The 12626-nt window shown below is 52.6% G+C and overlaps 1 protein-coding gene across 1 annotated transcript in view; it reads left to right on the forward strand.

Annotated features, from left to right (window-relative positions):
* Zdhhc18 (zinc finger DHHC-type palmitoyltransferase 18) overlaps positions 1-10981 on the forward strand; it is a 28392-nt gene extending 17411 nt beyond the window's left edge. Inside the window, exons 3-8 of the mRNA XM_040756408.1 lie at positions 3451-3600; positions 4825-4962; positions 5069-5117; positions 5452-5554; positions 7213-7325; positions 9103-10981. Coding sequence (XP_040612342.1) covers positions 3451-3600; positions 4825-4962; positions 5069-5117; positions 5452-5554; positions 7213-7325; positions 9103-9220 — 671 coding nt within the window. The 3' untranslated portion in view covers positions 9221-10981. The remainder of the gene's footprint in view (positions 1-3450; positions 3601-4824; positions 4963-5068; positions 5118-5451; positions 5555-7212; positions 7326-9102) is intronic.
* Positions 10982-12626: the final 1645 nt, after the last annotated feature.

Raw genomic sequence — 12626 nt, forward strand, 5'->3', positions numbered from 1 at the left:
CCAGCTTTCTTCAGTCTTGCTAGATAGCCAAGGGTGAACTTGAATTCCTGGGTCTCCTAAGTCTACCTGCTGAGTGCTGGGATTACAAAATGCCTGGCCAGTCTTGTGTTTCTTTGTTTTTAAGATTTATTTATTTGATGTATGTGTACGTGTGCCTGCCTGTTTGAGTTTGTGTGCACCAATGTGTTCAGTGTCTGAGACCAGTTGTGAGCTGTTCTGTGTGGGTGCTGGGGACTGAACCTGGGTCCTCTGCAAGAGCAGTGAGTGCTCCTAACTGCTGAGCATTCTCTAGGCCGCCTCCTGTGGTTTTTTTTTTTTGTTTGTTTGTTTAAAATTTATTATGTATACAGTGCTCTGCCTGTATGTATGCATGCACACCAGAAGAGGGCACCAGATCTCATTACAGATGGTTGTAAGCCACCATATGGTTGCTGGGAATTGAACTCAGGACCTCTGGAAGAGCAGCCAGTGCTCTTAACCTCTGAGCCATCTCTCCAATCCTCTTCTTGTGTCTTAGAGACTCTGGGAAAGGGTTTGGAGCTAGAAGATGCCTTGGAAGAGACATTACGAAGGATGCAGGCGAGTGTAGAGGGTCTGGGAGAGGGAGTTTTCTGGAGCAGCTCTTTGGTGACAAGGGCCTGGCCTGCACTGGGCAATTCCAGTAGAGAGTAAAGGACTGGAGAGACACACAGACCCGATGACTGGCTGGGGAAGGATGAGGGGAAGGAAGTTCTCTGCAGAGAGGCTGGAGGAGTTACTTGTCATGGAACAACATGTCTGAGGAAAGTAACTGAGGGGAGGAGAGGAGAGGAACAACTTCACTGGAGAGATGGCTCAGCGATTAGGAGTGCTGGCTGTTCTTCCAGAGGACCCGGGTTCAATTCCCAGAACCCACATGGGAGCTCGCAGCTGTCTGTCACTCCTGCCGCAGGGCATCTGATGCCCTCCTGGCCTCCATGGCACACCTGTGGTGCATAAGCACACATGCAGGCAGACACCCACACACGTGACAGGGAATGAACTCCGTTTTGCTCATTTGTCTTTTCATTTTGAGACAGGGTTCAGCACCCTAGTAGAGATCAGAGGACTGCCTTGCGGGAGTCCATTCTTCCTATACACCATGTAGGTCCCAGGTATCAAACTCAGGTCATCAGGCTTGGCGATAGGCACCTTTACCCAGCCCTACTTATTTTTAGATTTTTAATGTATATAGGTGTTTTGCCCTAGTGTATATCTATACGCACCCTGTATATGCCCTCAGAGGCCAGAAGTGGATGTTGGGTCTTTTGGAACTGAACTTAAAAATAATTATAGCCACCATATTAGTGTTGGGAACTGAACCCTGGTATTCTACAAGAGTAGCAAGTACTTTTAACCATTGAACCACCTCCCCAGCCACTTATTTATTTGTTTTGTTTTTGTTTTTGTTTTTGTTTTTTTTTGAGGCAGAGTAAAGGCATATGCAGCCACCACCTGGCTCCCCTTGTTTATTTTTTATTTTATTTTTTTATTTTTTGGTTTTTCGAGACAGGGTTTCTCTGTGGCTTTGGAGGCTGTCCTGGAACTCCCCTTGGTAGTCCAGGCTGGTCTCGAACTCACAGAGATCCGCCTGCCTCTGCCTCCCGAGTGCTGGGATTAAAGGCGTGCGCCACCAACGCCCGGCTCCCCCTTGTTTATTTTTAAGACAGAGTTTTATGTAGTCCATGATGGCCTCAAATTTGCCATGCAGCTGAGGGGAGCCTGGAACTGGTGATTCTCTTGTGTCTGCCTCCCAAGCACAGGGACTGCAGGCATGCCCAGCTTGACCCGAGATCATTTCTATTATTTATTTGGGAGTGGTACTGGGAATTAAACCCAAGGGTCTGGTATGCTGGGCAAAGTGCTCTACCTTTGAGCTGCAACCCCAGTATGATGATGTAAAGTGTATTGAAGGATCTCAAACCTGAATTTTGAAACCTGGGTTCAAATCCTGGTTTTGCTGTGTACTGTCGCCTAGGGCAAGTCTTTTAACGTGTTGGAATGCTAAGAATGGTCTTAGAGCATGTAATGGTAAGGAAGACATGTCTGCGTGAGTTCAAGACCAGATTAAACTCAGAAGCAATACCTTATCACAGAAGAACAAACAGCAGGGCAACATGCATAAAGCTGGGCTCAGTTCCCAGCTCCACATAGAGCCAGATGTGGTGGTTACATGTCTGTAATTCCAACATGTGGGAGGTGAGAGGATCCCAGTCATCTTTAGCTGCACACTGAGTTTAAGGCCTGGCTGCATGACATCCTGTCTCACAAAGAACCAAAATGTATTCACCATTCTACTTGTTAGTCCTATTTACAAGTTAGAAAGCTAAGGCGCAGAATTCAATTGACTCAACCTCTGGGCCCCAACCGCCTGCCCTTTCCTGCTTCCTGTTCTAGAGAGGAAGTCTTCAGGTGCTTAATTGCATTTTAAGCATGTGTGGTCAGGGTTATGGTAAGAGTCTCTGTGGTGGTTGGAACTGTAACATAACAATCCCTGTGGGGCACCGGGCATGTGGGGCACCTGGGCTAGTGTCTAGTGCATTGGTTCCACTCAGACACTAGTCACTAGAGGTAAGCAGCCAAACTGGGGACTGTTCGGTAGACCCAGAGTCTAGGAGCTCAGCTGATGAATGTTCCCAAGCTGAATGCTCATGAGAGCTCAGTATCCGCATCAAAACAATAAGTAACGGTGCACTTGGGATACAGGTGGGACTCTGTGAGTTCATGGGCAACCTGGCCTACGTAGTGAGTTCCAGGAGCCAGGGATACATGGTGAGACCTTATTTTCTTTGGTTTTGGTTCTTTGAGACAGGTTTCTCTGTGTAGCCCTGCCTATCCTGGAACTCGCTCTGTAGACCAGGCTGGCCTCGAACTCCCAGAGATCCGCCTGCCTCTGCCTCCCGAGTGCTGGGATTAAAGGCATGGGCCACCAACGCCCAGCTGAAACATCTTTTTCCATAAAACAGAAAACAACAAAAACAGGAGGAGAAGGGAAAGAAGCATTGTAGTTTAGGCTGGCCTTGAAAGCAGTTTTCTAGTTTCATGGTGTCTGGGATTACAGGCACAAGCTACCATCCTAGCTCTAACATTCTGTTGCCATTGTTGGGTTTTATTGTATTTAATTATATTTATTTATTTTTAATTATGTGTGAGGGAGGGAATTGTGCATGTGGCTGCCAGAAGAGAGCTAGGGTGTCAGGCGGTTATGAGCATCTGTGTGAGATCTGAACACAGTCCCAGGCCTGAATGGAGAGCTGGGTCTGTAAGTAGTTTATGACGTTTGTCCCTGCTTTAGTGGGCCGTCCCCCACTCCCTGTTCCTGGGCACATTCTGTCTGAGGTGCCTTCTGTCCCAGCCAGGCAGCTGTGGCTTCCCGATGGCAGGGGCCATGGGCTGATGGGGCACCCCCATTTTCTCTCTTTCCGCCCTCAGACAACACAGGCAGCTCAACATACCGACCGCCCCCTCGGACCCGGGAGGTGACGATCAATGGGCAGACGGTGAAACTGAAGTATTGCTTCACCTGTAAGATGTTCCGGCCACCCAGGACCTCACACTGCAGTGTCTGTGACAACTGTGTAGGTGAGTGAGTGGGAGGCCTCAAGGACCCCTGAGAGACTGCGTCTTGGATGCAGGAAGTCACGTGACACAAGACCGGCAGCCTCTGAAATGCTTAGGGCTGACTGGGGGCTGCTTGGCCCAGACTGTCTGTGACAGCTCTTGGCCCAGGGTTGGTATATCCTGTCCCCCTAGTCCCCAAGTATTCAGCAGACAGAGCCCTTGACCAAGTCTCCTAGTGTTTGTGTACTCCTCAGTAGGTCCATGATCCCAGGAGCCTGGGGCAGCAACGTGGAAACTGAGGCAGAAGGCAGGGTCAGACTCTGGAGGAGGGAAGTGGAGAGCCTGGACCACAACTGGAAGGGGGCTGGCTCTTGAACACCCTCGTCTGCTTGGGTTGTTCGTCACCCTGCTCCTCGATTGCTGTACAGCTTGATGAAGATCATGACGGTCCCTTGGGAGGGTGTCATAAGGGAGAGTCTGTATGACACCCAAGTGAGCTGAGCCATGGTGACAGTGCACTGTTCCCAGGGCAGTGACTTCATCTTAACAGCTCAGCACTCCCTGAAGAGGAGAGCTGGGACAGCAGGCAGTGAAGTGGGTGACTCAGTGGGTGTTATTCACCCCTGCCCGCCTGCCCCACCCACCTCCTTAGAGGGCACCAGCCTTGGCATAAGGCCTGCAACGGGCTTATGACCCAGATTCCCACAGGGACTTTCCTCACCAGTCTGGGTGTGACTCCCACCCCCAGGGACTTAGTGCTGGTATGAGCTCAGTCCCTTGCCCTGGCCTCTGGTGCCAGCTCTCTGTGAGTTCCCTAGCGGCCCAGCCCTTTCTGGGCCTTAGGCCAGAGCTTCTGGCATGTAACTAGTGATAGGCCATGGTCTATGAATCTGTGAACCAGACACGATCGGCCCTGGAGATCTCAAGGGTCTGAGGCGTCCATGTCTTGCATGGATGTCGATACGACAGGGTGCCCCTACCTAGTCTGAGGCCATAGGAGACTTTTTAAGGGAGTGGCTTTGTAGGTGACGTCTGAAGGAGTTACTATGGAGATAAGAGTAGACGGGGAGTGTGTCAGGCTGTTGTTGTGAGAACTGATGATCAAGGACTAGTGGTAGGGTGTATCCCGGGAGGGGCGGAGTCAGCTGGTGCTGGGGGATGAAGAGATGGGGGGTGCCAGCGGGGGGAGGGGGAGGCCTGGCCACCAGTGCTGCTTGGAAATCCACTGACTCCTTCCTTTTCTAGAACGCTTTGACCATCACTGCCCCTGGGTTGGCAACTGTGTTGGGAGACGGAACTACCGCTTCTTTTATGCATTTATCCTGTCCCTCTCCTTCCTGACGGCCTTCATCTTTGCCTGCGTGGTCACCCACCTGACTCTGCGTGAGTGGGGGATGAGGGGTGGAGGAGGACTGGCCAGTGAGCTCAGCCCCAGCAAGGGCCTGTGGCCCACCCGCCCTGAGCTAAGTCTTTGTCTCTTTCTTCCTAGGTTCTCAAGAAAGCAACTTCCTCTCCACTCTGAAAGAGAAACCAGCCAGATATCTTTTGCCAGTTATCCCCCTGGGTGGGAGCTGAGGCCTCCTCATGGGGCGGGTCTCCAGAGTGGGATAGTAGGACCATGCTCGTTCTCTAGAATCTGCTCCACCGGCTACTTTGTCAACACCCAGGCTAGGACTGATCCTAAATGGGTCCTCACCCGTTTTGGGGGTGCAGAAGGCGATCTGGACCACATGAGAAGTGGGGACTGGGTCACAGAGAGGGTAGTAAACTTGCCACTTCAGGGGTGTAGCTCCAGGGAAGGGCAAGTGAGGAAGGACGAGCACAGGCCCAGGGGCTCCGCCCTCCTCTGCACACTGTCCTTGACAGTCCCACTGTGCTGGAGTTGGTCATCTGCTTCTTCTCCATCTGGTCCATCCTGGGCCTCTCAGGGTTCCACACTTACCTCGTCGCCTCCAACCTGACGACTAACGAAGACGTGAGTAGAGCTGGGCGGGGCTGGGAGCCTGTGGTGACTGAGTACCTCCTGAGAGACCCAGGGCAGAAGCCCAGTGTCAGACCTGGGGTTCCTGTGTGCTGCAGGCCCTTGGTTTAGCACCTAAGCTGCCCTTCTTGGAACTCCACAGAGGTTGTAAGCACCAGACGTGTGCCAACGCCTTGCCACGGAGGGATCTTGGCTTTCCCTGTGCTATTGGAGCATGGCATCCTGCTTATGACAGAACTGGGATGCATATTGCCCATGCATGGCATGACTGAGACATGTGGCTTAGGGTCATAATGCTGGGAAGAGGCCAGTCCAGAATTGGTGCCCAGGAGTCGTGACCGTGCCTTGGCATCGACCCCACCACACCTGTGGGCAGCAGGGTCCCTTGGGTGTATGCCGTGAGAGGCATTGTTAGGACAGAAGATGTGGCTCTGCTGACCCCTTCTACCTGCCCCCTTATAAGCCATCGCCAGCTAGCATTATCTGAGAACCCACTGTCCCCAGTCCAGACATGACCTCCCCTTACTGTCCTTCATCCCATAAAAGGAAAGCAGTCCTGATGTTCCCAGGATTGCTGCAAAACACTGATCAGAGACCTACCATCCAAAAGAACACGCACGATGAGGGCAGAAATGACATCAGCCCCAACCCACCCCCATTACCCATGGGTTCCTGAGGGCTGGGTCTGCAGGATCTTCCTAGAGCTTATGCAGAAAGGGGCGCTTGGCCCAGCAAGTGTGCAGGCTTCTGGGTGACACCCAAGTGGGTCCTTCCCGATAAACTCCTTGATGCCTTCAGCAGAGGGCTTCCCCAAGGCAGACTTCATCCAGAAATGCTCTGTCTGCTCTGTGCCCTCGGTCCTGCCCTCCCTCTTAGTTGGTGTCCTCGTCAGCGTTACTGTTGCTGTGACAAATCACCACAACCAAGAGCAAGTTGGGGAGGAAAGGGCTTATTTGCCTTACACTTCCTCATCACTGTTCGTCTTCAGAGGAAGTGAGGACAGGAACTCAAGCAGGGCAGGAACCTGGCGGCAGGAGCCGATGCAGAGGCCAAGGAGGAGTACTGCTAACTGACTTGCTCAGCCTGCTTTCTTATAGAACCCAGGACCACCAGCCCAGGGATGTCCCCACCCACAATGGGCTGGGCCCTGCCCCATCTATCGCTAGTTAAGAAAATACCTATAACTGGATCTTATGGAGGCATTTTCTTCATTGAGGCTTCCTTCTTTCAGATAACACTAGCTTGTATCAGGTAGGTGTAAGACTATCCAGCACAGGTGGGAACCGGAGAGATGGTCTACGCAAACCCCTGCCGTGGAGACCTTTTGGTTGTCTTCTGTGCTCGTTGGAGCCTTCTAGTCTCTGCTGGAGCTGCCCACACCCATTGAAAGGCCTCCTGAGGACTTGTTCCCTCCAGCAGTCCACCCAGGGCTGGTTTCTAAATGGGATTCTCTCTGGCCTCGAGGTTCCATTTCTAGAAAGTGAGGCAAAGGGAGGCAGGAGTAGTTCCGCAGGAGGGTGCTTGCCTTGGTGCAGAAGGGGTTGAAGATGGAGCTCAGTGATTGGTTGGTGCTTCTAATCAATAATGCCCAACACTGCTAGAGGGAGGCAGGACGGAAGGACGTAGCTTACCCAGGCTTCTTCCCTTTCCAGATCAAAGGGTCCTGGTCCAGCAAGAGGGGCGGTGAGGCCTCTATCAATCCCTACAGCCATAAAAGTATTGTCACCAACTGCTGTGCTGTGCTCTGCGGCCCCCTGCCTCCCAGGTAAGCTGGGACATACACGTGAGGTCGCAGGGGAGGTAGCCCTGAGTCTGGCGCTCTCATGGGAGTTGTAGAGGTTCTGGACCTTAGCAGACCTTTCTCCCTGCACGTATGTGCGTAGATTCCCCGTTTGCTGTCTGTCCTCTGCTCTTCTGGATCACTCAGAGAAATTCTGAGGAAGGCTGTTCGTTTTAATCACACGAACTCATTTGTAGAATTAAAAATAAGTGCAACCAGGCATAGTAGTACATGCCTATAATCCTAGCACTTGAAGGAGAATATCTTCCGTGTTCAAGGTCAGCCTAGAGGGGAAAAGTGCAAAATAGTAAAGATCATAGGGGCCGGGCGTTGGTGGTGCATGCCTTTAATCCCAGCACTCGGGAGGCAGAGGCAGGCGGATCTCTGTGAGTTCGAGACCAGCCTGGTCTACAAGAGCTAGTTCCAGGACAGCCTCCAAGACAATACAGAGAAACCCTGTCTGAAAACCCAAAAAGAAAAACAAATAAAGATCATAGAGTATTCTGTGTAACCCTACTTCTCAGAGATACCACAATGACTGTCATGACCACACTTGGGTGACATGCTCTTCCTGTTCCGGGGTGAGGTCACCTCCCTCTCCGGGAACCTTACTCAGCCCTGCTGGGAAGCTCCATGTCTGTCCTGACAGCAGGGGGCGCCAGAGCTCCAGAACAGCATTAAATGGCCCTGGGGAGTGTGGGGACAAGACCTTCCTTATACAGATATGCCCTATCTGGGGACACAGGACACTAGGCCTCTTACTGCCTCCAAATAGCTATTCTTTCTTTCTTTTCTCTCATTCACATCCTGGCTTCTTGGCACCCAGAGAGTTAACCATGAATAAACTTGGGAGGTAGAGGCAGGCCTGTCAGAAGTTCAAAGTCATGCACAGCTATATCCTCAAGAAGCAATGCTACTTGGGATCCTGTCTCAAAAAACAAAAACATTTGTGAATGGTGGCGCTACTACGTGCCCCTCCACTTTTTTTTTTTTTTTTTTTGAGACAGGGTTTCTCTGTTGGCCCTAGCTGGCCTGGAACTCGCTCTGTAGACCAGGTTGTCCTCAAACTCAAAGAGATCAGTCTGCCTCTGCCTCCCAAGTACTGGAATTACAGGTGTGTGCCACTACCAACCAGGAGCATTTAACTGAAACAGGCAGATCTTTGTGAGTTCAAGACCAGCTTCATCTGCATGGTGAGATCTAAGCCAGCCAGGGCTGCGTAGTGAAACCCTGTCTCAAAAAATAATGAGCTGGGGGCATAGTGGTATGTGCCTTTAGTTCCAGCACTCAGCAGAGGCAAGTGGATTTCTGTGAATTGAAGGCCACCCTGGTCTCCATCGTGAGTTCTAGAATGATCTATATCTACAGAGCTACTTAGTGAGACCCTGTCTAAAAATAGAAATATTAATAAAATAAACAACAAAACTAGTTACTTCATTACATGGCAAAAGCCAGGTACCCAGAAGGCCTTATTTTCCATGCATTTACATGTATGTGTGTATACACACATACAGTGGTATATGCATATGAAGGTCATGGGTCGGTCCTTGGGGTTGAAGTCAAATCATCAGGTTTGGTGCAAACACCTTCACCTGTTGAACCATCTCACCAGCCCCAGGGGAGGGTCTTGAACTTCTGAATGGAGAGCTGCTTGTTTCCTGGGCTGGTTTTCCTGGGAAGACATAGTCTACATTGTCACACCACCTGGCCTTTGGTCTGGAGCCCTGTCAGAAGCTCATGCCCTGTCCTTATGTTTTGGAAGCCTGATTGACCGGCGAGGATTCGTACAGTCTGATGCTGTGTTGCCCTCGCCCATCAGAAGTGACGAGCCGGCCTGTGGGGCCAAGCCAGATGCCAGTATGGTAGGAGGCCACCCCTGAATGTGACCCAGTGCCTGCCACCTGCTGCCCTCCACGCCTGCTGGGACCCTCCCCATACCATCCGAGAGAAGCAGAGCTGCCAAAGACTCAAGTCTTTTCCTATTTATTTCCCGTCCTGCGTGGCTTTCTCTGAACTGTCCCATAGCTGTGCCCTCTGCTCCCCAAACCCAGGTTCCCACAGTTTGGGCCCTAGGTCCCTGAGCTGATCAGTGGCAGGAGAGGAGAGCCACAGCCTCTGGAGGCCACCAGGGAGACCATGCCGAGTCACACTGGAGGCCCAGTGTGAACGAGGGTGGGGACTCTCGTGGGCAGCCTCCCAGCTGGAGGCATGCTTGGGCCCTGGAGAATCCAGGGGCTTCTGGAAGCAGGACTGCTGAGAAGTTAGCCTGAACCTCAGGTGGCAGGCCAGGGCCCTTCCTTGGACTGCTTTGTTCTGGGGCTCCTGCATTCCCTTTGTGATGATCAAGGTTATTTTGGTGGGATTTGGGGGGAGGGTTATATAGAGTCGGCCAATAGGATAGAGCTGGGCACCAGTAGAGAGAGAGCATGGGTAGAGAGGGTGGGAGGCAGCCTGTGTCAGAGGAAGACAGACCAGCCATTCAGGCCCCCAGAACCTCAGCTCCTGTAGAGTCATGGGCAGCACTGGAGGAATGGGGACCCTGCCTTCCCCAGTCATGGGGACTCTAAAGGATCCTTTCCTGTGCCCCTAATCTCTTCCAAGTCAAGGCTAGAGGTGGGTGGATTAGGTGATGCTGGCAATACTTGAAACGGGTTTATTAATGCTGGGTATTTTGCACAATTTTATAGACCTCTTTTTTACATAGCCTTTTTTAAAATAGAAGTTAAACACATTGCTATCTGTGTAGTGCCAAGTCAGGGGTTTCAGAAGGGTAGGTGGTTTAATACATTTATTACAGCAGATCTAGTGAGTGATGAGAGAGAGAGAGAGAGAGAGAGAGAGAGAGAGAGAGAGAGAGAGAGAGAGAGAGAGAGAGAGAGTGTGTGTGTGTGTGTGTGTGTGTGTGTGTGTGTGTGTGTGTGTGTGTGTGCCCCTGTACAAATGCAGCTGACTTCCATATCCCCTGGGCTATTCCCTTTCCCCACTTCCCTGTGTTCAGAAACAACCTGGGGCATGGGGACTGGAAGGATGTACATTAGTCATGAGACCCCTGGGCTCCTGCCCTCTTTCCTTCTACCAGTCATCAGACAGCCAGTGGCTAGGGACTCTGCCACCCAGCCCCCAGGTCAGGCTCCCAGCTGTGACTTGCCCCAACAGGCTGAGGCTAGGTGTGGTGGGTGGGGTCTGGGGAGCAGCTGCTATTCTGCAAGCCACACCCCCTCTTTGGAGTTCTGCTCTGAATATGGGCCCCAGTTCTAGGGACTAGGAGACAGGACATTTTTGCTAATTAGGAGTAAAGAAAGAAGTGGAGTAGATCAGGAGGGCGTGGGTTGGCCAGGAGCTCATAGCAAATCCTCCTCGTGCTGGGAGCTGTAGTTTGTCATCAAAGTTATTCTTCTGGCCCCCTCTTTGGCCCTTCAGGTGGGCTGAAGCCCTTGGATCATAGCATAGGAAGTCTCTCCGCCTTCCTTGCTCCTAAGGCCAGTGGGTCCCAGACAAAACTGGGAAATGGTGTCTGGAGAAGCAGCTTCAGACCCTCGAGGTAGACAGAGGGGCTGCAGGCGAGCTCCCTACCCTGCCTTTTATTGAAGCCGGTTGTCCTTGTTTCTGCTTGTAATAAAACTTGTGTTTTTAAGAGCTGATTTGCTTTGGTTTGGTTTTTTGTTGGCTTTTATTTTGCTGAGTCCCTGGGTTGCAGTGTAGCTCTGGGTTCTTTCAGACACACCTGGATCTTTCCTGGGAACCTGAGGCAGGCAGGCAGCCTGGTGGCTGGCGGGAACTTTGCAGCAGAGGGGCTGTGGCTAACACACCTGTCCACCTTCTCCATGTCTGTCCTCTTGTGCCTCAGGAATTGGGACCTCCTGAGCTCTTTCCTGCTAACTTTCCACCCTTATCCCCAGTGATTGCTCAGCTAAAAACATGTTTGACACAGTAGGTCCCAGTTGGAGTTTCTTGTCCCTGCCCCAACCTGACCTCCTGGGTGCTAACAGCCAGGCAGATCGATCGTAACATAGGCCGACCTCTCTGGTATCTCCTCCAGGAGGACACCTGTCAGGACTTTGCCATCTCCTGCACAGCCTGAGGGGAGCTAACAGGCCTCTCTGCAGAGGGTGAGCTGGTAAGACCACGCCTCACCTGTCAGCCAGCACTGCCCACTCCCCTCACACACCATCTCGTCACCTTCGCATGCCTCAACAGCCCCATGAGTCCATCCATCTGTCTGGTGTGTGGTGTGGTGTGTGTGCACTTGTGGCAGGACCCCAGGGCTCCCCACACAGAAGGCTCCTCTCCTGGGACCTTGCAGAGTACCAGTCCTTCCAGAAGAGGGGTGAGGTTGGGAAGGGTTGCACACCTGCCTGAGGGGCCCGAGCCTGTGCGGTTGGTGTACTGGTGCGCAGGGCCCCCAGTCAGGTCACTAACCCCTCTGCATCCTGCTTTGTGTCCCTGCCAAGCTCTCTCGACTGCCCGGTTTCTCTCCTGCTCTCTTGCCTGCTGCCTGAGCTTTGACTCCTTTCTGGGAGAGAGGCAGGTACTGTGGTAGCCTTTGACCCCAATAGGGTCCCTGCAGGCTACCCTTTCCACCCACCCATCCGCTAACCTTCTCTCTTCTCCTTTGCCATCCTGCGGATCATCCAGTATGCTGCTCGGGGGCTAAAGGACCTCCTTCGGACTGCCACTCTCTGCCTCTCCAGGCGTGGCCTGGGGGGAGCCAGGCCCCCTGCACCTTCACCTGCCTAACCTGTGGCCCATCTGCCACCGTCTGTGCCTACAGGGTCTGTCCCCCAGCCTGTCCTACTTGTATGCTCTCTAGAGACCCCCACAGTGGGCAGGTGTTGACCTCTTGGTCCCCACCCCCACTCCTTGCTGGCCAGAGTATATAGAAAGCCATACTGCAGCCTCAGCACAACACACACTATTGTAACCCTGCTGAACCTCACCCTCCCCACCTCCCCTCATGCCCCTTCCCCAGATTTATGAAGTGTCAAGCCTCTTCAGGAATCCTGCCTTACAGCCTCCCCCCAGTCAGCAGAGCCATAGGCAAGCCAAGCAGGTTCCTTCAGGAGCTATCTGGGTGTCCATGACGCTGCCGAACAAGTTTGGCGACTGTTCTGAGCACAAGGGCTCAACACTGTTCCCACGCCCCCATCCCCCCCAGGAGGATGTGAAGTGTGAGCCTGTATCCTTGGCCCCAGGCACCAAGGGCTACTGGGCTCCATGTTCTTCCAAGGAACCAACCAGGCCAGACGGGGGAGGATCAGCTGTACCCAGCATGGGGGGGGGCGCTGC

This window comes from Mesocricetus auratus, unplaced genomic scaffold (genome assembly GCF_017639785.1).
Source record: "Mesocricetus auratus isolate SY011 unplaced genomic scaffold, BCM_Maur_2.0 Super-Scaffold_100014, whole genome shotgun sequence".
NCBI lineage: Eukaryota > Metazoa > Chordata > Mammalia > Rodentia > Cricetidae > Mesocricetus > Mesocricetus auratus.